The following is a 26,299-nucleotide window of genomic DNA, read 5'->3' as shown; positions in this document are numbered from 1 at the left end:
ACATTGAAATTATTCCCACTAAAAACAAACTCTGCACTCATACAAGGTCAAGGCGGCAGATACACAAATTTATTTACTATTTCTAGCAGCTTGCAGCTCTGCATCACAACTTCTCATCTCCTAAGCTGGCAATATGTTTGGTGGAACTGTATAATCTGAAAAGAAATAATAAATAAATAAAAATAAAAATAAAAAAGAAAAGAAAGAAAGGTAAAACAAGAGACATATTTAGCAAATAAAGCTAAAAAGCTAGACCCAATATTTCACATTATTTAGAGTAAAAAATCTTAGCACAATCATTTTTGTTTATTAAATATATGAAGAGCTTTTAGAAATTCTATTTAACATTTTTCTTCATGTGGTTGGATTCTGGTCCATTAATTTTTCAATAACGACAACCATAATGATCAGACAATTACAGTAAAAATATATATTATGTGGAGTAGCATCTTCATAAAGATTAAAAAACATATCATATTCTACAAAGAGCATAATTACCCATGAGTTTGAATAATTTCTTAAAAAATGATGATGATGAAAAAATATAAAAAAAAAATTAGAAAAATATGGATTTTCAATATATCCTTTAAATTACTTTTATAATAAATGAAACGGTTATTTGATTAAAATGATGAAATAATTCCTAAGTTATAAATTTAATCCTTCATTTATTTATTTTTTACCTAAAAAATATCTATTTTTTACCTAAAAAATATCTATTTTTGATAAAAATACTCTTACTTTTTTCTTATAAAAATACTCTTACTTTTTTCTTATAAAAATAATGTTCTATTTCAAAACTTACAAATCAATAACCGAAATAGTGGAAGACATTTATGTAAAAAAGAAGAAGTTATTTTTTAAGTTCAAACATAAGAAAGATTAGATTTACAAATTTCACATCATTTCATCTCTTTTAATAAATTAATTCTATTAAACAATATATACTTTAAGAAACATATCATCTTTTACAAAGAGCAAAATTACTCATGAGATAGAATAATTTCTTAAAAAATGGTGACTATGAAAAGATATAAAAAAAATTTATAATATATAGATTTTCAATATATCATTTAAATTACTGTTATAACAAGTAAAATATATTTTAAATTCTCATTTATGCTAATCGAAATAAGTAACATTAGATAAAAGAGCTTTTACATACTTAATAGGCTAAAAAGAGAAGTAACTTACGATAAAAGAGCTTTTATATTCTTACTTCCACATTTGGTCCCGGGTGCAAGAGGTTCTCTGCAGACTTGTAAGACAAAGACCACCTTTTCAATGCTGATCAGCTCGCCGATATCCGGAGGCAGGTGGTGGCAAACGCATAGAATGTCGACACCCTTGATAGCATCACAGCATGCCTGAGATGGAGGAATTTTTGGTCCTTTCTTTTGAACATATGGGACACATATCTTTAGGTCCTGAATGCTACCTTGGCATTGGCCGGAGACAATGTCACTACCGGAAAATAACATTGCGGCGACAAGAACCCAAGTCATGTAGCTAACGTTGGTAGCTGGCATTTCTGTTATCTCTAGTTTTTCTCTCAAATGGTATGGAATTTTAGTGTGAGCTGCATGGGGTTTATATAGGGTTTAGGGACACCTTGAGACATTATTAAGTTAGATATCTGGTTAGAGTGATAGGTGAAAACCTTTTTAATAGAGTATGGAGATGGAAAGTTTGCATATTTTGTGTCTTGAAAAAAAATCTTAACTAAGAGAGTCTATGATCGGATGTGATTATATGGTTGAAGTTCGTTAAATCAAACTATTGGTGGTTTATTTATAACTACTAATTTTGAGATGATTTGAAAACCTAAATATATAAGAGTACATTTTATAGTGATTTTAGAAAGTGTTTTTAGTTTAAAAAGTGTTTTTAAACACAAAAAATAGGTGTTTGGCAAATTTTAGAAAACACTTCTAAAAATCTAAAAAATCACTTATAGCGATAACAAATCACTTATGGTATTTTCTAGATAAATACTTGATAGATGATTTTCTTAAAAAAAAGCTTCTAAATAAAATATCTCCATTGAAAGCACTTTGAGTCAAAACACTAACAAACACACTTTAAGAGTATATTTGATAGTAATTTGAGGAAGTGTTTATATTTTTTTTAATACTTAAAATTTTATCTTTCAAGTATTAAAAATACTAAAAATATTTTCTAAAATAACTACTAAATGCACTCTAAGTATCAGATGATTTAAAATTTTAATTTAAAAATAGGAGTAAAATTTATTTATAAATTTTTTAATGAAAAGCTTATTATTAACATATAAAACCTGAATATGAGACAATTTAATTTAATATTAACTTATAAATAAAGTGAGAGACGTGTTAGTCCTATTTAGTCCCAATTTGAGAGTTCTTATGGTAAAAGGCATGTTGTGCTTCTTTTTTTTTTTTTTTTAGTACTTTTATTAGAAATGTTAGGAAGAATCAATTAATATTTAAATATAAACAAAAATATCTTTAATTAATAATGCCTTAGAAGTATATTACAAGTGAGTCCAAGCATTACAAATGCTTAATTTTGAATGCTAATAAAAACAAATTATTTAGATTTTTAGAAATAATTTTTAAAATTATATTACATGTTTAATTCTTATAAGAAAAATAATTCTAAGCATTAGAAAATCCTTTTAATTTTTCAAATGGAAAATTTAAAAATGAAAATCCCCTCCGAAGCGGCTATAATGCCCATTACCCTACAGGCCTACACTAGTTTTCTACCTAACCTGTCCTTATCTTATAAAGTTTACAAGGGTAAAAGCAACATACATTGATTTCCACAGTGAACAGTTGTATTTCTCTTCTTCTAATAAAGAAAAAACTTTCTAAATTTTTTTTCCTTTATTTATATTGAAAATTTTTAAGGGAGAGATAAGCCAAGGATTCCTTACTATAATGGTGTATAAACTTATAGTTTTCAAGTGATTCTCAATGTTAATGAACTAATTTCTTCTAATACACTAAGTCCAAGTGACACATTCATTTTTGGAAATTTCTACTTTCCAAAAATGAAAAATTGGAAGCAAATTTCTCTCGAGTGATGAGAAATATTTTTCTTCTCATTTTTAGCTTATAGGTTAATGAGATATCATCCTCAAAATAAAAATTCTATTAAAAAAAATCTTATGCTTGAGAATGCCGAAATCAATTTGTTTTGGATTTTTGGACAAAAACAATTTATAAAAACTTGATTCTTTTTATGGGTCAGTCCTAAAATTGAGCACAAAAGGAGCTATTTTAAAAAGGCATTACATAGGGATATTAAAAACTATATTTGGGGATAAACATAGAGTGAATATTTTTGTGATATCTATCCTAATATAATCGGTTTAGAAGAAGTATAAATGATTTTGAGGCAAGTTTGAGGTTTTTTTTTCCTTTAATCATAGGTAGGGTTTAGGATAAGTTTGGGTATTGCTTTGTTTTGTCCTGTGCTACCCTCATTATATATATAAAACAAAAAATTAGTTCTTATAAAAATAATTAATTACAACATTTTAAAATTATATTTATTTTAATATAATCATATTTTAAAAAAATAAAAAATAAGGATAAATAAATAAAAAAAGCAAAAACCTTTTGTACTCCTAGTTCCTAAAGACTTCCGAATTGGAGTTTATAGATGTTCAAATGAGCATACAAGTTGAAAAAAAAAAAAAAAAACTAGAATAGGAACATTAGAGTTTGAAAAGCAAGAAGAAATATGTTGATAAGGGAAAGTAATGGAGAAAGAATACAAAGAAGAAACAATAAAAAGAAAGAAAAAAGTGAATGAAAATCGAAAAAATAAGTTGAAGAATAAAAGAATTGAAATCTAAAATATTTTAGATAATTCTCATTATATTCAATATTTCTTCATACCTTTCAACGTAAAACCTAAGATGGAATTTCAATCCCTTTCTAGTTTTTTTCCTCTCACTAGTATTTCCATGATTTAAAAGGAGCTAACTCTCTTATACAATGTCAAATAATAACTATATCATCACTCTTATTTTCTTAACATTTACATTCAGGTCTTCGAGACCTTTACAAATAGTTTTACCTTACAATTATATTTTATGAAAATAAGGAGATTAGACCAAATCTTAGGAATTTATAGGTAAAACCCCTACACATATTGACTTTGAAAAAGAGTTGAAGGCGTGATTTTGGAATTGAAAAAACGATTATTGAAAAATGGATATAGTAAATAAAAAGGATTAGTGGCCTTGATCTCCTTAAGAAATATTTTTAGCAATTTAAATTATGATTTTTACAAGTTAGAAATTAAAACTTATCTTATAAATTAAGTAATTATTTAAAAATAATACTTTTATGGATTAAATATGATGCTGTTTTTATCATTTTTCTTTACTATTTTCTATAACTTGTTTAGGTTGTGGTGTTTGGTGCACCTTACAAGTGAAAAATTAAAAGAAAAAAAAATTAGAAAACATTTTCAAAGAGTGACCATACCTTAAGACTTACGTATGAGATAGATAAATGAAAACTTGTAAATCTTCCTTTATCACCATAAATTAGACAAGATATTACTCAATGTACATTTATATCATAAGAATTTTCTTCTAAAATGCTATTTTTATTGAGTTCTAAGGTCTACCAAGCATTCAAAAGTTTTTCCTACCATAATAATATCTACATTTATAGCTTTGATCATATCATCTGTTACAAAATATTTTTCACTCACTGGGATTAAAGCGAACGAAATTTCTATCTTTATAATATCATCTAGCTTTATTAAAAACATTTTGAAACTAGAGACAACTTTTCACTCCCACAAGGTCAAGGTGAAAGCTACACAAATTTATTTACTATAGTAGCTCTGCATCAAAAGTGCTTCTCTCTCTTGGATCTCCAAAGCTTCTCAGAGTGGGCAAGCTGAAAATACATACAACAAACACATCAATCAAATTATGTTTATAAATAAACCTATTTCACATTCTCTAAATTGAGTGTATATATAATGGATCCATGCATTGAAGTACTTTAGAACCCGAGATTGTGTGGATTCAAAATACAAATCCAAATGGCATTGTTGTTTTTTATAATAAATTTTTAATTAAATATATTTAATCAAAACCTCAAAGGAAATGAATAAAATTAACTCTATATGGAAATAGTACGGTTGAAAAAGTCCCTTGTAGAGTGTTTTGTAACAAAGAATTCAATATTAACTTCATTTAAAAGCGATTTATATATCTTACATCCACATTTCTGTCCGCTAAGTGGTTTTTTGCAGTATTCCGCGACATAGGCCACCTTCTTCATGCTAATAAGAGGACACACCGCGGGAGGCAAATGCTGGCAGATGCATTGCACGTCCGAGTTCTTGATGGCGTTACAGCATTCTGGAGATGGTGGAATCATGTCACCTTCCTTCTTAACGTAATCCCAGCACACCTGCAGGGCCTGAAAGTCGCATTGACCTTGGCTGGACACAAAGTTGCCATCGGAGATCAAGATTCCAACAATAACAAAGAGAACCCAAGTCAAGAAACCGATCTTGCAAACTGCCATTTCTCTAATGTGTGTTTGTTTTTTCTATCAAATGGTGTGGTTTTTTTTGTGGGCTGCATGGGGATTTATATAGGGTTTTTGGGACTGTATGCATTGTATGTTAGGAAGGATTGAAGTCAGTTTCTGTGTCCAACTAAAGAAAATTATGAAGATAAATATTTGGTCAGCAGGGTAGGTGAAACCCTTTAAATTGTTCTCTAGATAAATAGCATTTTAGATTGTGTGAAGGGAAAAAATTATACCATCTATAAAGATGAGATGAACATGTGAAAATCTCCTATTTCGGAGATAGCATTTTGATGTCTTATTAAGTTAGATAGTCACCTAATTAATATGGGGAGGCATCATATATTATCAATCTTGTTTTGTCCAAACAGATGTCTAAATTTTAGCTAATGTAATCTCACACTCAATCTAAAATTATGAACAATTCCCTCTTTGTAAAAACTCTCCTAAATATGCTTCCATATGTAAAAGCTAGGAATATTTGCTCTCTTTGAACTCTCTAAACTTGGAATTAAAGAGAAATAAGGTATTATGCAATTATTTGAAGTGGAGGAGTCTAGGACTTTTCAAGTTTCTAACATCTTAAAATTTTGTGAACAAGTCCATGAGGAACAAAAATGTTGAATAGAATAACATGCATGTTAGAACATTTTTTTATGGAATTAAAATTTACCTCTTTGTGGGGCTTCAATATAGCATATATTTAGGAAAAATAAAGCCAGGCTCAATATATATGAATAATGGTTAGTAAATTTTATTTGAATACAGTAAACTATATGAATTAAGCCTTACCGTTTTTCTTATTGCATCCACAAAGGTCTGCAATGAGAAAGACCATATTATCAACTTTGTCTTCTATCTAACACCAGCCTGATAATTTCTTATACCAATAAATACTAGACTCTCATATTTGTTAAGAATGATGAACACTAAAAACGAGTGAAATTTTGAATCTTCCATTTGTAACCTGTCCAAAAGTTTCCCTTGCCGTGGCATGTGGATTTATAGCTTTTGAATTAAGTTTCCACTCTTTACGACCAAAATGAGAGGGTGTAGGGGAAAGGAAGTCCCAAAAAAGGTTACATCCTTGTAATGAATAGTTGATCTATAACTCTCATATTAATCCCATTAGAAAGAATTTTCCATGCGTATAAAGTGAAACTTAGAGGATTTTCCAAGTCATTCACTAACCCAAGCATATACTTATTCTCCAATTTTGGGTATATAAATTGATCTCCTTGTCAAATAGAAATGCTTAACTGCCTTGTCTTAAGTTCTTCAACATGGAAGAAACATTCACCTCCGTTACTCTTAGATAAGAATGTTGGCAAGCATGCTCCACTTAGATGATGTAAGGATAAATGTTGATGTTTGAGAAGGACATCGTTATTTTTATGTCTGTTTGAAAGTAAACTTGATTTTGGGGAGTTTCCAAAAATTAGATTTTGATTTGGTTTCCAAAAAAATAATTAGAATATTTTTAGTAGGAGTGATTGATTTAGTTTCTATATTTTAGGACTTGTGCTCTTTCATGTCAGTAATTGATCCTGTACTGTACTGCTGCACTTCCATCAGCCAAACCAACCAGCACTAGCACCCGAAACAATTCATTGCGCTCTTTGATGAGCCATTACTGTTCTACCTAGTTCAGATTTATTTGCTACAGCACGCCGTGGAAGAAAATACGCATACAAGGTTGCTACATCCTAGGAAAAAGCATTTTGTAACTTATTACTTCCAACGTAATAGCTAGAATCATCATTCTCAGCAGAACTATTTGTTGCAAAAAAACTAAACGAGAAGAAAGCAACTCACAAAACATATTATGCAACTTTAAACATAATTTTAACCCCTGAAACAATGCCAAAAATAGCCCAAAAGTTAGCTTGATCTCGACCATATGAATCCAACCAAAAAAAAGGGTTCATAATTTTGACTTACGGTTTGAAAGTTATGACAATTTAAAGCAGCAGTGCACGAAAAATTGATGATTTTGATGCAAAAAGGAGAAGGATGATGATAAAAACTGTTGTTAAATCTAATTTAAAAGGGCTTCGGAATTAGGAACACAAAAGGTTTTGCCTTTTTGTTTTCCTTTCTATTTTTAATTTTGGGTCAAAGGGTTTGACATTATTTTTCAATTTCTCTTGATTATTTTAGAATGTCCAATAGAAGATTGAAAATTCGGAGATGAAGCTGAGTAATGTTCTTCATGTCATTTAGTTGTCATAACAAAACACATTATTGCTAAGGGGGATGCTGTTATGGTTAATGCATTTTAACTCAAGCCGATGGCATGAGCAACTCCACAAATTATTCCAAGTGCACGAAGATTTGCATCTCCTCTTGTTACGGCACACAAGTTTTTATTTTTTCTTCTTCAAAAAGAGGCCAAATAGAGTGGCACAAGTCAGATCCCATCGTCATATGATCATCCCAACATTTTTTACGCCTTCTTTACCATCATAATCATCCATGAATCTCTTCCAGACCGGGTGCTGCTTCCACACCCTCTCAACCATGGCATCAATTGGCACATTCTTTGTCTCAGGCAAGAGGAATAACACGAACAACCCCATGACCACAATCCAAGCAGCAAAGAAGAAAAATATGAAGGCACGCATGTGGCACATCATCGACAAGAATGCCTGAGCAATGATGAAGGTGAAGAGCATGTTGGAGCTCACTGCACATGCAAACCCGGAAGTTCTTATCTCCAGAGGAAAAGTTTCGCTGGGTATCAACCAACCAAGAGGACCCCATGACCATGCAAAGGACATAACAAACAAACACACTAGCACCACTACAAGCCCTGCTAGTCCTTCGTCCAGAGAGTTCGAACCTTTCAAATGAACTAGTAGGATTGCTCCAATTGCAGTCTGCATCATATAGCATTGCAAATGATCCACGGTCAATACCAATATGTGAACAGGCTACTTGGAAAAGTTAAGAAAAAGCAGGGTTATGCCAATTCAATACATCACCTGACTTATGAACATCTGGACGCAAGCTTGGAGAAGCAGTTTCCTCCTCCCGACCCTGTCAACACCATAGATCGAGACCAACGTGCTGAAAACATTCACAAGTCCGGTGATGACAGAGGACAACAAAGATGCGTCATTCTTAAACCCGACGGTCTGAAACAACACCGGTGCATAAAACATGATAGCATTGATCCCCGTAAACTGCTGAAACACTTGCATCATAACGCCAATGATTAGTGGGGGCATGCTAGAGCGCTTCATGAGTGTCTTGAATGGATCCTTGACCTCTCGTGCTGCCTCGCAAGCCATTTTAATCTGTTCAAACTCCGCATCAACATCTTCTACTCCCCTTATCTTCTTAAGCGTCGATAGCCCTTGAGATTCTTGATTACGCTCGACCAGGCTCGCCGGTGTTTCAATGATGACCACAGAGCCTACAAATAGGAAGGCAGCCGGAAGGGATGCAAGGCCTAAAGACAGTCTCCATCCCCATGGATGAATCTTGGACGCGCCATAGTTTACCAAATTTGCGAACAAAATCCCTATTGTAATGAAGAGTTGGAAGAGAATGTTTACAGCTCCTCGATGCTGGACTGGTGCAATCTCCGACAAAAATAGAGGAACAGCCTACAAAATTTTCAAGATGTTGATGTAATTAGTTATAATTAGCAGTCCACGCTGGTGTTTCGTACCTTCAAAGCAATGCCTAGCATTTGATGATCGAAAATCTCGACGATGTGAATCCAACAAAAAAACGGTTCGTAATTTCGATTTATGATTCGAAAGTTACGACAATTTAAAGCAGTAGTGCGCGAAAAATTGATGATTTTAATGCGAAAAGGAGAAAGATGATGATAAAAACTGTTGTAACTGGTGCAACATTCATACCTCATTGCCAAAGCCCACCCCAACACCTAGAAGAACCCTGGCAAGGATGATCATCCAAATTCGTTGAGCGGCCGCGCTCAAGAGACTGCCACACAAGAAAAAGGCAGATGCCACGAAAATCGTGGGCTTTCGACCCAATTTGGAGCACATCTTTGAGGCAGCAAAGCTGGAAACGAGAGCAGCAAGATAGAGTGAAGATGTGAAAAGCTGAAGGTATTGATTGTCATACTTGCAGTAGTTGTCTTCCTTCGCACGAAGCTTTCTTTGATAAACGGCCGGAAAGAACTTGATGAGGAAGTCATCCATGGCCGTCACTCCACCTGCCACACCCATGACAACAATGATTTTAACGTAAGCTGCTGGATTACATCTTCAATGATTTAAAAATCGCTACTGTCATCCAGTGGTTTGAACGACTCATTCATTGTAGGATCATGCTGACAACTTGAAAAACGTCCAAGGATTGGAATTGGATTATACCATCATCTTCAAGGGCACGCCTTAGATTACCAAGAGAAAGCTCATAAAAATAAAATAAAATCGGAATAATGAATTACTTAACACATGCAAGCATTTTGCACCTGAAATTCCGATGTCGTAGCCGAACATCAGGCCTCCACAGGCCGCTAGAACCCAACAAACTACCACATAAACGGTGATTTTCGATTCAAAGCTACCAACCTTTTCGATCTTTGTCATCTTTGCCTTTTTCAATAATAAACTCAATCACACCACATAAAAGGAAAAACCAAAAGACACGAAGTTCAACTCACGGTAAAGAGATACAAAGAGAGTGGGAAAATTGAATGAGCGAGATTACAAATCCAGAAGTGTGAATTTTATAGTCAAGCATTTCACTAATTTGAGATTTTTCTAAAATTGTTAAAAGACTCTCTGGATAAATTAGACAGGTAATGCCGACACGAAAGTTGTGAGTTGGGACCAGAGGGGATTTTGAAGATCTTTATGTGGCAAAATAAAAGTTACAAAGTAGTTTTTCTTTAAGTAGGTTGTTGGCGATTTAATTAAGGAGTGTGGAAAATATTAGGTTGGATGGGTTGATGCTTTAATTTTAAGTCCCCTTATTTTACTTCAAGAAATTTCCCCTCTACAACCAAAATCCTACACATCTTACAATCAATGAAGTAAAAATAAATAAATAAATTAGAGAAACATCCTTTCCAAATTTAGACATTCAAAACTCCAATTCTCTTGTTTTTGGCCACTTAGATATTTATGTTAGGCAATAACTGATTTATAAATGTCTCGAATGTTTATCCACATTTCTTTCAGACCAAAATATATATCCATGTTTCATAAATTAACATCAACCTTATCCAATACCATTTACCTTCAAATCTTCTACAAAACCATTCTATTACTTGCAATTTCTAAGATTAGTTCTAATTTCCCACTCGTAAAAACCATAATTGAAATTATTGAAAAGGCTTTTCAAGAAAACCAGGACCATTGACTCCTTTTTATCCACCGTATTCATCTTCCAATAATCAATTTTCATTTCCAAACTATGTATGTGCCTTCAACTCTTCATCAAAATCTGTGTAAGTGTAATTGCGTTGCCGCATTTTCTATGAGCGTCCCCACTAGACTGGCGAGACCTGCTTATGATTAAGGTTAAAAATTTTATTTTTGTAAAAACTTGAAGTCATCACTTACTTTTATTTATTTTTAAAAAGGAAATCAAGTAAGAACAAAACCCACCCTTGATTTTTGGAAAACTTGTCTCTAAAAAACCTAGGTCTTGGTCCGAAGATCAGGTTACCTATTAAAAAGTTACCTATTAAAAAGTTACCTTCAAAGAGGTAGCACCTCTGTATGCCCTAACGAGGTCTCTTCTAGCTTAGTTGGGGGAAATCTGGCAATTAGTAAGTTGATCATGGATACTTAGATGGCCTAAGGTGATTTCAAAATTCTACTATCACTATCATGTCAAACAAGAATTCAAAGCACAATCATAAAGAAATAATAGTATGAGTAAAAACGCAACTTAAGCGCTATCATAAGACATCAATGGTTAGTTAAAAAAATAAGATACGAAACATGTAATTTACCCTAGTCTCTTAATCATACATGGCAAGTCAAACAAACAATAAAAAAAAAGATGTGTTAAACATGTTGACAATCACATTCAAAGTAATACATAACGATCGTACATAAAGCAAAACATAATTTATGGGATCAATGATAATGACATAGGATCTAATAAAAAATTACTCTGATCGTACATAAATCAAAACATAATTTATGGAATTAAGATGTGAAGGTAAGAAGTGTACCTGAATAACATTGATAACTTATAATGCGTTTCCATAAGACATGGAGGATTAGATAAAAATTATAGTAATAAATAATAAAAGAAATAAATCCTAGCATGCTTGGTGTCTAAATAGCATAACAAAAATGATCAGAGTATATAGAATCATTAATTATCACATACATCTTGTACATAATTTCTAGAGAAAATTAATGGTTATGATTACAACAAATAGCAAAAGTAGCAGTAAAGATGAGTTTTGCAAAGATTCTTTTATGTTGAGGTTCCATCAAGTCCCCATTCAATATCCATAAATTTAACTTGTGTATTCTCATTAGCTTGGGACCACAAGTTCAAACATATGTTAAGAAAAAAAAAAGTTTTTGGAAAACCAAGAAAAAAGAGTGCAACTTGGATAAAACTAAGTTGCATATTTTTAAAAGAAAGTGAGATCTTTGTCCTAAAAATCTAGAATGGATTTCTTTAAAGTTTTTTAAATGATCTAAATTCCTTTGAAAAATGATTTTAGGAAAGCAAAAGGAACCATGTGAATCAATAAATCCAAAACATTGATACAAAATAGACATTTTTTTATTTATAACTTCAAATGGTTTTGAGAACAAGAGAAAATCAACTTGGATCACTTTTTTTGCTACCTTTTAATTATTTGGAATCAAGGAGCCTCATTGATGATGGAAGGAAATTTATTTTTACAAAAAGAAAAAATGATTTTTACTCAATCCAAAAAAACCAATTAGATAATTTTAAAAGGATTACAACTCAAACAAATATTCTATTTGAATTATTGAATCAAGAAAATGTTAAAACAAATAAATAAGATTCGATTCAAAACAATTATTTTTTTTAACTCAAACTACAAATTAAATATCATGGGATCAATCAAAATAATAACCAAAATTCCAAAAGCAAGTAAACTAAGAGAGGAACACATAAACTTAGTATCATGGGATCTATTAGATTAATTTACGAAAACCCAAAAAACTGTAAATTGAAATATGATAAATAGCAAATTAAAGTTAACAAGCCTGGAACATGAAAGCCATAACATGAGATCATCTAAACTAATCAATTAAAATTCTAGTAAACATGCAAACTAAATGCGATGGATCCAAAACCAAACGAACTTAGAACATGAAAATATTGACATGAGTTTAACAAAACTAATCAAAAAAAAAAAAAAAAAAAAACACAGACTAAATATGATGAATCAAAACTAAAGTTAATAAGCTTAAAAAAATATGAATATAATAACAAGAGTTCACTAAAACTAGTAAACTCTAGAAAAAATATGATCTAAAATTGGACCAATTAAGAATCAACGTGAACAAACTCAATATATGGACAAAATAACATGGAATCAATGATAATGACATGGAATCAAATAAATTAATCAAATAAAATACTAAAGCCACACATAAGTCAAATAGGATGAATCTAAAAACTAAAATTAAAATTTAACAACTTTTGAAACTTACCTCAAATTTTTTTGAAATTGATGTTGTCTTCACGTTGCCAAACTCAAGCCATGTGCATCGATTAACTCACTTTAAATTTCAACAACTAGATTATACACATATATAACCACTTTTCCTCTTGAATTATAAATAACTTTCAGCCATGGAATCACGCACACATGCAGCAACAATTCCACTTGAACCACACTGAATTTTCAGCTATGGAATCATGGACGCATGCATGCAGCCATCACTTGTAGTCTCAATTCATGGCTGCATTTCTATTGATTTTGCAATAAAAAATTCAGCCACCAGAGAACCATTGGATGGCGGCCACTTTCATCCATTAAACTTCCCATATTATATCCACTTTAAACAATTACAAGAATTCTCCATTATGCAACCACAACTTTCTTAATTTTCATCCACAAGAATCTTCATTTATGGAGCCACAATTTCCCCTTAATTTTCGACCGAAATTCTGCCTCCAAGAATCCACTAACAACGATAAAAAATTCAGCAAGCACAATTGGAAGAATGGAACTCCACTTTCAGTGAATAAAAAAAAAATATATATTTTCTGCATCCATAGTCGTGCCTCCATCATGAAATTCCTTACTTGCAGCCAATAAAATTCAGCAATCTTTAAACTTAATTCTCCATAAATTTTCAGCCACAAAAGTTCCATATTGCATTCACTTTATTCAATCATATATCCTCCATGATGCAGCCACCATATTTGAATTGTTAATGCCACAAATTCATCTCATCTCCATGGCCACAAACTTGCATTTAAATTAAACCTTTCAAGCCCCCATTAACAACCTGCAATTCAACAATGAGTTTTCTTCTTCATTAAGCTCTCCACTAAGTGGAAAAAGTGGCTACTAATGTTGTGTGCTAGAAGTTTCTAACAATAATCTGGTACTCATCTCAAGTACCTCCACGTAGCCATTAGTCAAAACCTTAAGATCCTCCCTTTCTTCCTTCCATGCCATCATCTAGAGAGTCATCTTAATCTCCAAAGTCCTCAAGTCGTGTCTTTCATTATTTGGTAGCCCCTTTCCCCTAAAGTCTCAATGTTATTTGTCTCCAAAAAAATGCTCACCAAAAGATGTCCTCTCCCATCTCAAATTCTCCAACATCCCTAAGTCTCCTCGAACTCCATGCAATAACATGGTCCTCCCTAATGGATTTTAAATTCTGACCCCATGGCCTCCACGAATAGAGAGAGAAAAACAAAAACAGAAAATAGAAAACAAAGTAACCTAAGAAGTGCTGAGCAAGCAAACAAACTACTAAATCAGGTCCTTTTTTATGTTTTAATCAAATGGCCAAAAACAAGTGAAAAAAACAGTGGGCAAAAGCGTTATTATTTTTCTGAAATTTGTACCCCTTGCACTACTACAAAAATAATTTATGGTGTCACTTTTAAAATAATGACACCATATGACTTAAAATTCATAAAGGTGACACATCATGTAAAAATTTTCAGTTAGGATAGATGATATTAATTTTAAGTTTACAGTGTCAGTTTTCGAAATGTGACACCATATAAAATAAAAATTTTAAAATATTATAACTTAATGGGCCCACTTTGAGAATAATGATAGTATATAAAAAAAAAACTCATTGTTTCCACATACCCACAATCCAAAACAAATCTCATTTCATAACCCTAACCATAATTTTTCTTCTACCTCTTCTCACACTCATAGTTAACACACAATTGCTCTCCTCTACTTCGTGGATTCTCAGGTAACCCAAAATCTCTTAGATCTATTATTTTCATTTTTTTTTATTAACACCAAAATCTTTATTAGCACAATCGATTTACATTCATTGATTTGGTATATCTGTAATGTGGATTGTGTAAATAGTTTTTTTTTATTGAGTTATAGGAAAGTAAAAATTAGGTTTAACATTCCACAATATCTTCCGTTTCATTGTTAAGTTCATAAACCCCAAAATGAATGAAAATAAGATAAATGAATGATTTTTTTAATATATTTCATACTCAGAATGAGGGATAAACATTTTACAGTATGAAATTTTCTTTTGATCTTATAAGAAATTTCCTTTAATGGGCCTTTATGTTTATTTTTAGGAATATTATAGTATATTGTGATGAGGATATGTATGGGTGATATTTGAAAAATAATTCTTTAGAAAATTATTCTCAATATTGTCATCTCCCACAAAAGTAAAAATGAAATAGTTTCCATATAATGTTGGAGTTGGTTTAGAATGTTGGAATTAACAATGAAAAATTAATTTTATTTTTATTTATTAATGTAAATGAATTGATTTTAAAAATTTAAATAGGAATGATAATTTTTATAATTATAAAAATGATCAAATCTTATATTTTGATTTTTTTTTTAATTCTTTTACATGGTATTATGGTTAATATCTCATCTTGTTCTATTCATATTTTTTCTATTTTTAAAGTATGTTTTTTGTTTTTTGTTTTTTGTTTTTACCTTTGTTTTTATTGTTTTTATATGTGTTGAGCAAAATTTAGAGTAATTTGAGATTGATGATGAAATTTCCCTTTCAAGGTTAGAAAATTTCTATAAAATCCTTTTATTATATAAATTTTCCTTCCATAAACTTTTTTTTTTTTTTTTTTGAAGAAGATGTTTTTATAATTTTCTTTTGATTTTCTATGAAATTTCCTTTAATCAAACTGTTTGTTTATTTTCTAAGAATATTATAGTATGTTGTGATAAAGATATTGGTTGATCATATTTGGAAAATAATTTTTGAGAAAATTATTCTCAATATTGTCATCTCTCTCAAAAGGATTCTAAAAATACTTTTATTTTTGTCTTCTTTTCTTATTGTTTTTATATGCATTGATCAAACTTTGGAGTAATTTGAGATTGATGATGAAATTTTCCTTTCAAGGTTAGGAAATTTTCATAAAATCGTTCATTATAAAAAAATTTCCAATCCCTTCCATAAAACTCTTCCTTTTCTTCATTTTTCTTTTTTGTTTTTTTGAAAAAGATGTTTGATAATTTATTAATCTAAAGAATAATACAAGTAAAAAATTTAAAATATTGAATATCTTTTCCTTTGATGTTTTTAATTTTTTATTATTTTTATTTGAACATATTTTCATATCCAAATTTTTTATTAATTATTTTAATTAGAAAAAATAAATAGGAGTTATGACTGAAAAATCAATAATTTTTATGAAATATTCTTTAATTCTTTTTCATACTAATTTTTCTCTTAACATTTTTTAAGGAAAATTTTATCATCAATCTCAAATTACTCCAAAATTTGGTCAATGCATATAAAAACAATAAGAAAAGAAGGTAAAAATAAAACATATTTTTAGAATCCTTTTGCGGGAGATAACAATATTGAGAATAATTTTCTCAAAAATTATTTTCCAAATATGACCAACCAATATCTTCATCACAACATACTATAACATTCTTAGAAAATAAACAAACAGTTTGATTAAAGGAAATTTCATAGAAAATGAAAAGAAAATTATAAAACATCTTCTTAAAAAGAAAAAAAAAATGAAGAGTTTTATGGAAGGAATTGAAAAAATTTATGTAATAAAAGGATTTTATAGAAATTTTCTAAACTTAAAAGGGAAATTTTATTATCAATCTCAAATTACTCTAAATTTTGGTCAACGTGTATAAAAACAATAAGGAAAGAAGGTAAAAACAAAAGACAAAAAACATATTTAAGAATAGAAAAAATATGAATAGAACAAGATAAGATATTAACCATAATACCATGTAAAAGAATTAAAAAAAAAAAAAATCAAAATATAAGATTTGATCATTTTTATGATTATAAAATTTTTCATTCCTATATAAATTTTAAAAAACAATTCATTTACATTAATAAATAAAAAAATAAATTTAATTTATCATTGTTAATTCCAACATTTCAAACCAACTCTAATATGATATGAAAACTATTTTATTTTTCCTTTTGTGAGAGATGACAATATCATGAATAATTTTCTAAAAAATTATTTTTCAAATATCACTTATACATATCCTCATCACAATATACTATAATATTTATTGAAAACAAACAAAAAGTTTCATTAAAGGAAATTTCTTATAAGATCAAAAGAAAATTTCATACAGTAAAATGTTTATCCCTTATTCTAAGTATAAAGGATATTAAAAAAATCATTCATTTATCTTATTTTCATTCATTTTGGGGTTTATGGGCTTAACTATGAAACAAAAGATACGGTGGAATGTTAAACTTAAATTTTACTTTCCTACAACACAATAAAAAAAAACATTATTTATACAATCCACATTACAGATATACCAAATAAATGAATATAAATCAATTGTGCTAATAAAGATTTTGAAATTACTAAAAAATAAAATGAAAATGATAGATTTAAGAGATTTTGGGTTACCTAAGAGTCCACGAAATAGGGAAAGACAATTTTGTGTTAACTATGAGTATGAGAAGAGGTAAAAGAAAATTATGATTAAGGTTATGAAACGAGATTTTTTTGGATTGTGGGTATATGGAAACAATAAGTTTTTTATATAATATCATTATTCTCAAAGTGGGCCCATTAAGTTATAATATTTTAAATTTTTTATTATATATGGTATCACTTTTCGAAAACTAACACTATAAACTTAAAATTAATATCATGTATCCTAATTGAAAATTTTTATATGATGTCTCACCTTTATGGATTTTAAGCCATATGATATCATTATTTTAAAAGTGACACCATAAAAAGTGACACAATACATTATTTTTGTAGTAGTGATGGTTCCAACACTGTATATACAATCATTTACATTCAGATTGATAAAGGGCTCTACCCATGCATGAGAACAAAAACTTTCATTTGGAGTAGTCGATCCTCCCACATTTGTGGCGAAAAAGAAAATATTTTTCTGTGCAATCGTCATATGATCATCCCAACATTTTTTACGTCTTCTTTACCATCATAATCATCCATGAATCTCTTCCAGACCGGGTGCTGCTTCCACACCCTCTCAACCATGGCATCAATCGGCACATTCTTCGTCTCGGGCAAGAGGAATAACACGAACAACCCCATGGCCACTATCCAAGCAGCAAAGAAGAAAAATATGAAGGCACGCATGTGGCACATCATCGACAAGAATGCCTGAGCAATGATGAAGGTGAAGAGCATGTTGGAGCTCACTGCACATGCAAACCCGGAAGTTCTTATCTCCAGAGGAAAAGTTTCACTGGGTATCAACCAACCAAGAGGACCCCATGACCATGCAAAGGACATAACAAACAAACACACTAGCACCACCACAAGCCCTGCTAGTCCTTCGTCCAGAGAGTTCGAACCTTTCAAGTGAACTAGTAGGATTGCTCCAATTGCAGTCTGCATCATATAGCATTGCAAATGATCCACGGTCAATACCAATATGTGAACAGGCTACTTGGAAAAGTTAAGAAAAAGCAGGGTTATGCCAATTCAATACATCACCTGGCTTATGAACATCTGGACGCAAGCTTGGAGAAGCAGTTTCCTCCTCCCGACCCTGTCAACACCATAGATCGAGACCAACGTGCTGAAAACATTCACAAGTCCGGTGATGACAGAGGACAACAAAGATGCGTCATTCTTAAACCCGACGGTCTGAAACAAAACCGGTGCATAAAACATGATAGCATTGATCCCCGTAAACTGCTGAAACACTTGCATCATAACGCCAATGATTAGTGGGGGCATGCTAGAGCGCTTCATGAGTGTCTTGAATGGATCCTTGACCTCTCGTGCTGCCTCGCAAGCCATTTTAATATGTTCAAACTCCGCATCAACATCTTCTACTCCCCTTATCTTCTTAAGCGTCGATAGCCCTTGAGATTCTTGATTACGCTCGACCAGGCTCGCCGGTGTTTCAATGATGACCACAGAGCCTACAAATAGGAAGGCAGCCGGAAGGGATGCAAGGCCTAAAGACAGTCTCCATCCCCATGGATGAATCTTGGACGCGCCATAGTTTACCAAATTTGCGAACAAAATCCCTATTGTAATGAAGAGTTGGAAGAGAATGTTTACAGCTCCTCGATGCTGGACTGGTGCAATCTCCGACAAAAATAGAGGAACAGCCTATAAAATTTTCAAGATGTTGATGTAATTAGTTATAATTAGCAGTCCACGCTGGTGTTTCATACCTTCAAAGCAATGCCAAGCATTTGATGATCGAAAATCTCGACGATGTGAATCCAACAAAAAAACGGTTCGTAATTTCGATTTATGATTCGAAAGTTACGACAATTTAAAGCAGTAGTGCGCGAAAAATTGATGATTTTAATGCGACAAGGAGAAGGATGATGATAAAAACTGTTGTAACTGGTGCAACATTAATACCTCATTGCCAAAGCCCACCCCAACACCTAGAAGAACCCTGGCAAGGATGATCATCCAAATTCGTTGAGCGGCCGCGCTCAAGAGACTGCCACACAAGAAAAAGGCAGATGCCACGAAAATCGTGGGCTTTCGACCCAATTTGGAGCACATCTTTGAGGCAGCAAAGCTGGAAATGAGAGCAGCAAGATAGAGTGAAGATGTGAAAAGCTGAAGGTATTGATTGTCATACTTGCAGTAGTTGTCTTCCTTCGCACGAAGCTTTCTTTGATAAACGGCCGGAAAGAACTTGATGAGGAAGTCATCCATGGCCGTCACTCCACCTGCCACACCAATGACAACAATGATTTAAACGTAAGCTGCTGGATTACGTCTTCAATGATTTAAAAATCGCTACTGTGATCCAGTGGTTTGAACGACTTATTCATTGTAGGATCATGCTGACAAATTGAAAAACGTCCAAGGATTGGAATTGGATTATACCATCATCTTCGAAGGCACGCTTTAGATTACCAAGAGAAAGCTCATAAAAATAAAATAAAATCGGAATAATGAATTACATAACACATGCAAGCATTTTGCACCTGAAATTCCGATGTCGTAGCCGAACATCAGACCTCCACAGGCCGCTAGAACCCAACAAACTACCACATATACGGTGATTTTCGATTCAAAGCTACCAACCTTTTCGATCTTTGTCATCTTTGCCTTTTTCAATAATAAACTCAATCACACAACATAAAAGGAAAAACCAAAAGACACGAAGTTCAACTCACGGTAAAGAGATACAAAGAGTGGGAAAATTGAATGAGCGAGATTACAAATCCAGAAGTGTGAATTTTATAGTCAAGCATTTCACTAATTTGAGATTTTTCTAAAATTGTTAAAAGACTCTCTGGATAAATTAGACAGGTAATGCTGACACGAAAGTTGTGAGTTGGGACCAGAGAGGATTTTGAAGATCTTTATGTGGCAAAATAAAAGTTACAAAGTAGTTTTTCTTTAAATAGGTTGTTGGCGATTTAATTAAGGAGTGTGGAAAATATTAGGTTGGATGGGTCGATGCTTTAATTTTAAGTCCCCTTATTTTACTTCAAGAAATTTCCCCTCTACAACCAAAATCCTACACATCTTTCAATCAATAAAGTAAAAAAAAAATAAAAATTAGAGAAACATCATTTCTAAATTTAGACATTCAAAACTCCAAATCTCTTGTTTTTGGTCACTTAGATTTTTATGTTAGGCAATAACTGATTTATAAATGTCTCAAATGTTTATCCACATTTCTTTCAGACGAAAATATATACCCATGTTTCATAAATTAACATCAACCTTATCCAATACCATTTACCTTCACATCTTCTACAACCATTCAATGACGTTACTTGCAATTTCTAAGATTAGTTCTAATTTCCCACTCGTAAAAACCATAATTGAAATTATTGAAAAGGCTTTTCAAGAAAACGAGGACCATTGACTCCTTTTTATCCACTGTATTCATCTTCCAATAATCAATTTTCATTTACAAACTATGTGTGTGCCTTCAACTCTTCTTCAAAATCCGTGCGAGTGTAATTGTGGAGCTACATTTTCTATGAGTGTCCCCACTAGACTGGCGAGACCTACTTATGATTAAGGTTAAAAATTTTAATTTTGTAAAAACTTGAAGTCGCCAATTACTTTGATTTATTTTTTAAAAAGAAAATCAAGTAAGAAAAAACCCCTAAAATGACCCCTGATTTTTGGAAAACTTGTCTACAAAAAACCCACGTCTTGGTCTGAGGATCAGGTTACCTATTAGGAAGGTACCGCCAAAGAGATAGCATCTCTGTAAGCCTTAACGAGGTCTCTGCTAGCTTAGTTTGGGGAAATCTGGCAATTAGTAAGTTGATCATGGATACTTAGAGGGTTAAGGTGATTTCAAAATTCTACTATTACTATCATGTCAAACAAGAATTCAAAGCACAATCATAAAGAAATGATAGTATGAGTACTCGAACCGCAACTTAAGCGCTATCAAAAGACATCAATGGTTAGTTAAAAAAATAAGACACGGAACTTGTATTTTACCCTAGTCTCTTAATCATACCTGGCAAGTGAAACAAGCAATAAGAAAAATATATGCAAAACATGTTGACAATTACATTCAAAGTAATACATAATGATCATACATAAAGCAAAACATAATTTATGGAATTAAGATGTGAAGGTAAGAAGCGTACCTGAATAACATTGATAACTTACAATGCGCTTCCATAAGACATGAAGGATTAGATAAAAATTATAGTAATAAATAATAAAAGAAATAAATCTTAGCATGCTTAGCGTCTAAATAACATAGCAAAAATTATCAGAGTACATAGAATCATCAATTATCACATATATCTTGTATATAATTTGTAGAAAAAAATTAATGGTTATGATTACAACAAATAGCAAAAGTGACAGCAAAGATGAGTTTTGAAAACATTCTTTTATGTTAGGGTTTCATCAAGTCCCCATTCAATATCCATAAGTTTAACTTGTGTATTCTCATTAGCTTGGGACCACAAGTTCAAACACATGTTAAGAAAAAAAAAATTTGGAAAACCAAGAAAAAAGAGTACAACTTGGATAAAACTAAGTTGCATATTTTTAAAAGAAAGTGAGATCTTGGTCCTAAAAACCTAGAATGGATTTCTTTAAAAGATTTTAAATGATCTAAATTCCTTTGAAAAATGATTTTAGGAAAGCAAAAGGAACCATGTGAATCAATAAATCCAAAACATTGATACAAAATAGACATTTTTTTTATTTATAACTTCAAATAGTTTTGAGAACAAGAGAAAATCAACTTGGATCACCTTTTTTGCTACCTTTCATTTGGAATCAAGGAGCCTCATTGATGATGGAAGGAAATTTATTTTTATTAAAAGAAAAAATGATTTTTACTCAATCCAAAAAAACCAATTAGATAATTTTAAGAGGATTACAACTCAAACAAATATTCTATTTGAATTATTGAATAAAAAAATGTTAAAACAAATAAATAAGATTCGATTCAAAACAATTATTTTTTTAACTCAAACTACAAATTAAATATCATGGGATCAATCAAAATAATAACCAAAATTCCAAAAGCAAGTAAACTAGATAGGATCTAATAAAAAATTACTGATTGAGCTCAAACACGTAAACTTGGTATCATGGGTGTGAGTGTTTAGCTAGGTTGGCAATTCCGGACAAAATTCCTAAGTGTCCCCTAACTCGGCTTTCCTATTCCTATTCGGACTACTTGACTTTGAAGACTAAGACTTTGCTAAGAGGCTGAGGTATGTAGTCGAGTGTGGAGTGATTGGGTGTGAATTAACCTGGTTTTTAATCTTTAAATGTGTTAGAAAGTTGGGAAAAATGGTTTTTGGTGCAAGGCTTTCATTCCTCTGTTTCTGGATCGATCCAAGTGTAGGGGTGGATCTATCCAACTAATGTTTTTTTGATCAAATCTTAGCCATTAGATTAAGGGTTTCTTTTTACACTTTAAAAACCAATCTTCTCTCATTTTCTGGTAAGAGAGACTGCTGAAAACGTGGGGAGAGCAGCCACACTCCAAGGGTTCTTCATTTCTCATTTTTGCTTTCCTAAATTGGGGTTTTTGATTGCAAAGAAAATCCATTTCTCTTAATGTTTTCAAAACTGTTTTCAATGGATTTTCTTGTGTAATAAATGGGTTGATTCATTCCTTCATTCACATCTAAATCTCTCATTCTATTTGGGTTGTGCAAAAACCCATTTTCTTCTTGTGTGGATTCAAGAAGAGGCCGAGATTGAGCTTGGTGCGGACTCCAAGTGTGCTCCAAAAGGAGAAGCTGAAAATGAAGGTACTAGTCAAGTATTCCGGGAAGGATTGGTTGGCTTGAGCTAGGTAAAACCTTGTACTCAGTTTTTATTCTTCATAGTGGAGTTTTCAATCGATGATAGGCCCGTGGTTTTTGATCTCTTCGGAGGTTTTCCACGTTAAAAATCTTGTGTTCATTGTCTCTTTCTCTCACTCTATATTTTGTTTTATTTTTTAGGAGTGTTGAAGCATTTGCATGTGTTTTGCATTTATAAATTGTTGGGAGAGTGTTGATGCATACATTGTTGCTTGTGGATGTTTTACTAAGGTTAGGTAATCTTTGTTGGGAGAATTTTAAAATTGTTCTACAACACCTATTCACCCCCCTCTAGGTGTAGTTCATTATTGAGATTCACATTTTCAATTGGTATCAGAGCGGGTTTTTAAAAGAAAAATCATTTTCGGTCCTTGAATCTCAATCATGGAACCTCATCAAGAGGGAGCTTCTATTGGGAGACCACCATTTTTAACCGGCGAAAATTATTCTCATTGGAAAGTGAGAATGCAATATTTTCTCAAAATGCAAAGTGAAAAAGTTTGGAATGCTGTTGAATTTGGTTGGTCTCCACCTAAGGTGTTGGATAGAGAAGGAAGACCAACTAATGTTATCAAGCCTAAGTTGGAATGGGATAGAGGTGACAATGAAGCTAGTGAGAACAATGCTAGAGCCATGTATTCTATCTTTAATGCCATTAGCACGGATGAATTTCGTAGGATAGCCACATGTACTTCGGCTAAGGAGGCTTGGGATATCCTCCAAGTGACTCATGAAGGTACTAATGCTGTGAAAGTGTCCAAACTTCAAATGTTAACCTCTAGGTTTGAGACAATTAGGATGGAGGATCATGAGAACTTTGGAGAGTTCTATGCAAAACTGATGGACATTGTGAATTCTAGTTTTAATCTAGGTGAGCCCATCCCTAATTCCAAAGTGGTTAGAAAAATTCTAAGATCTCTTCCGGAGAGATTTAGAGCAAAAGTCACTGCCATTGAAGAGTCTAAGGATGTGGATTCCTTGAAAGTGGATGAACTTGTGGGTTCACACCAAACCTTTGAAATGACTCTTGGATCACCTAGGAAATCAAAGGGCATTGCCTTGAATGCCATTAAAGAGGAGTCCTTAGGTTCCGAAGGTGAGGGTAATGAGAAAATGTCGGATGGAGAGGTTGCTAGATTTGCTAGAAAATTCAAAAAATACATGAAGTTCAGGAAATATAAGAAGAAGTCCAATGAAGATGCTAGAAAATGGAATAATTCAATGGGAAAATCAAATGTAAAAGACAAAAATAAAGACAAGAGTGTCAAAAAGGACCTTGAGGTTGAATGCTTCAAGTGTGGAGGAAAGGGACACTATGCCACAGAATGTCCCTCAAAGAAAAAAGGAAAGAAAGCCATGCAAGTCACTTGGAGTGACTCAGAATCATGTCAATCTAGTGAAAAAGAATCCAATGCCAATGAGGAATGCACTAATTTCACAGCCTTTATGGCAAGTGTCATTGATGAACCACTCAAAAAGGAGGTACTTAGTGAGTCTTGTGAGTCAAGTGACTCAAATGGTGATGAGATGAGTTTTGACTCTGCATATGAGACTTTGTACAAGGAGTGCTTAAGTCTTAAACAGGAACAAGTTGAGTGGAAGACTTCTAAAAGGAGTTTAATCAATGAGATTAAAACTCTAAAGGGAGAGAAAAAATCTTTGCTAGATAAGATTGCCTTTCTTGAGGGTGAACACTTTGACATGAAGAAAATGTGTGATGAATTGAAGAGTGAAAATCAAGTGTTTAAGAATGAGTTGAGTCTTAGGAAAGAAGAGTCACATCCTAGCTCTAAAAGACTTAGTGATTTGATCAATTTAGGGAGGAAATCATTTGATAAAAGAGGCTTAGGTTTTGTTGATGAAGCTACCACTCCAAGTAGTGGTAAAACAATTTTTATCAAGTCTTGTGAAGAAGTGGTCCCTAAGAAAATTCCTCCAAAACTAAAACTTCATTGCACTCATTGCACTAAAATGGGACACACCATTGATAGATGTTATGCTAGGATGTTTGAGAGTTTCCAAAGAAAGTTGACCAACCTAATGAATGAATCATTCACTTTGAGAAATAGGTTGTTACAAGGAGGCAAGAGAGTGTTCATGAGAGATTCAAATGTCCCTCATTATAGTGGCTTCCAAGGAAGCACTTCAAATGGAATGACCAAAGTCACAAATGTAAAACAAATATGGGTGAAAAAGAGTGAGCTTAATTGCCTTGTTGTTCACACTGCACTTAGAGCTAGTGAGTTACACTCATGGTATTTTGATAGTGGTTGTTCATGTCATATGACAGGTAATAGATCATTCTTCACTAATTTCACTGAATTTGATGGAGGAAATGTGACTTTTGGCGATGACAATGTTGCTAGTTGATTCATGCCCAATTGGTGTCTCAGCTGATTTGTGTTCAGCTGGTGCTCCTTGATTGAGGAAGTGATCAACAAAATTTATTACCTATAACACCATACACTAGGGTAGCAAAGAAAAAGCTACTATAGTATAGTGGCTCTAGGGTCGTTCACTGATGCAACTTGCAATGGTTTAAGCCTCTCACTAAGCCTTAGCCATTTAAGGTGATCTTTAACCTAGGATTACCCGTCAAAAGCTCGCAAGAGATAACTAATGGATGTCTCCTAGGAGTCCAAAAGCTTATCAAGTGTTGGCTATTCTAGAAAATCCTACCCTGAAGTCACCTACCAGAGGCTCGCAAGGGGTAAACTAGTGCATTTCCATGGTTGGAAATCACTTGCCTTACCAAGTGTTGGCCCAGGTGACTCTAAGGTGTTTTAAGTTAACTAAAAACATAGAAATCATTAAAGGATTTCACTTCCTCTTCATTACTAGCTAAAA

General features: G+C 32.2%; 3 protein-coding genes across 3 annotated transcripts; all 3 read right to left on the bottom strand.

Moving 5' to 3' along the window:
• Positions 1-4,718: 4,718 nt before the first annotated feature.
• Positions 4,719-5,589, bottom strand: LOC100249909 (uncharacterized). Its single transcript, XM_002267782.5, has 2 exons — positions 5,231-5,589; positions 4,719-4,904 (listed from the first exon to the last, which is right to left on the bottom strand). The coding sequence occupies exons 1-2, from the start codon at positions 5,541-5,543 to the stop codon at positions 4,891-4,893; spliced, it is 327 nt and encodes a 108-aa protein (XP_002267818.1). The 5' UTR covers positions 5,544-5,589; the 3' UTR covers positions 4,719-4,890.
• Positions 5,590-7,816: 2,227 nt separating this feature from the next.
• Positions 7,817-10,204, bottom strand: LOC100253388 (sugar transport protein 8). Its single transcript, XM_002268575.5, has 4 exons — positions 10,003-10,204; positions 9,422-9,741; positions 8,534-9,160; positions 7,817-8,428 (listed from the first exon to the last, which is right to left on the bottom strand). The coding sequence occupies exons 1-4, from the start codon at positions 10,118-10,120 to the stop codon at positions 7,973-7,975; spliced, it is 1,521 nt and encodes a 506-aa protein (XP_002268611.2). The 5' UTR covers positions 10,121-10,204; the 3' UTR covers positions 7,817-7,972.
• A 7,825-nt stretch (positions 10,205-18,029) lies between these two features.
• On the bottom strand, positions 18,030-20,312 carry HT19 (putative hexose transporter). The gene is made up of 4 exons (XM_002268531.5): positions 20,126-20,312; positions 19,545-19,864; positions 18,657-19,283; positions 18,030-18,551 (listed from the first exon to the last, which is right to left on the bottom strand). The coding sequence occupies exons 1-4, from the start codon at positions 20,241-20,243 to the stop codon at positions 18,096-18,098; spliced, it is 1,521 nt and encodes a 506-aa protein (XP_002268567.2). The 5' UTR covers positions 20,244-20,312; the 3' UTR covers positions 18,030-18,095.
• Between the last annotated feature and the right edge of the window lie 5,987 nt (positions 20,313-26,299).

This window comes from Vitis vinifera, chromosome 13 (assembly GCF_030704535.1).
Source record: "Vitis vinifera cultivar Pinot Noir 40024 chromosome 13, ASM3070453v1".
Lineage (NCBI taxonomy): Eukaryota > Viridiplantae > Streptophyta > Magnoliopsida > Vitales > Vitaceae > Vitis > Vitis vinifera.
This window is presented reverse-complemented; position numbering and strand designations above follow the sequence as displayed.

Excerpts from the sequence above, each read along its gene's own strand:
- LOC100249909 (XM_002267782.5), bottom strand. The coding sequence starts at position 5,543 with ATGGCAGTTTGCAAGATCGGTTTCTTGACTTGGGTTCTCTTTGTTATT.
- LOC100253388 (XM_002268575.5), bottom strand. The coding sequence starts at position 10,120 with ATGACAAAGATCGAAAAGGTTGGTAGCTTTGAATCGAAAATCACCGTT. Across the intron at positions 9,742-10,002 it reads CTACGACATCGGAATTTCAG|GTGGAGTGACGGCCATGGAT; the intron begins GTGCAAAATGCT and ends TGGGTGTGGCAG. Across the intron at positions 8,429-8,533 it reads TCCAGATGTTCATAAGTCAG|ACTGCAATTGGAGCAATCCT; the intron begins GTGATGTATTGA and ends TATATGATGCAG.
- HT19 (XM_002268531.5), bottom strand. The coding sequence starts at position 20,243 with ATGACAAAGATCGAAAAGGTTGGTAGCTTTGAATCGAAAATCACCGTA. Across the intron at positions 19,284-19,544 it reads GGGTGGGCTTTGGCAATGAG|GCTGTTCCTCTATTTTTGTC; the intron begins GTATTAATGTTG and ends AAAATTTTATAG. Across the intron at positions 18,552-18,656 it reads TCCAGATGTTCATAAGCCAG|ACTGCAATTGGAGCAATCCT; the intron begins GTGATGTATTGA and ends TATATGATGCAG.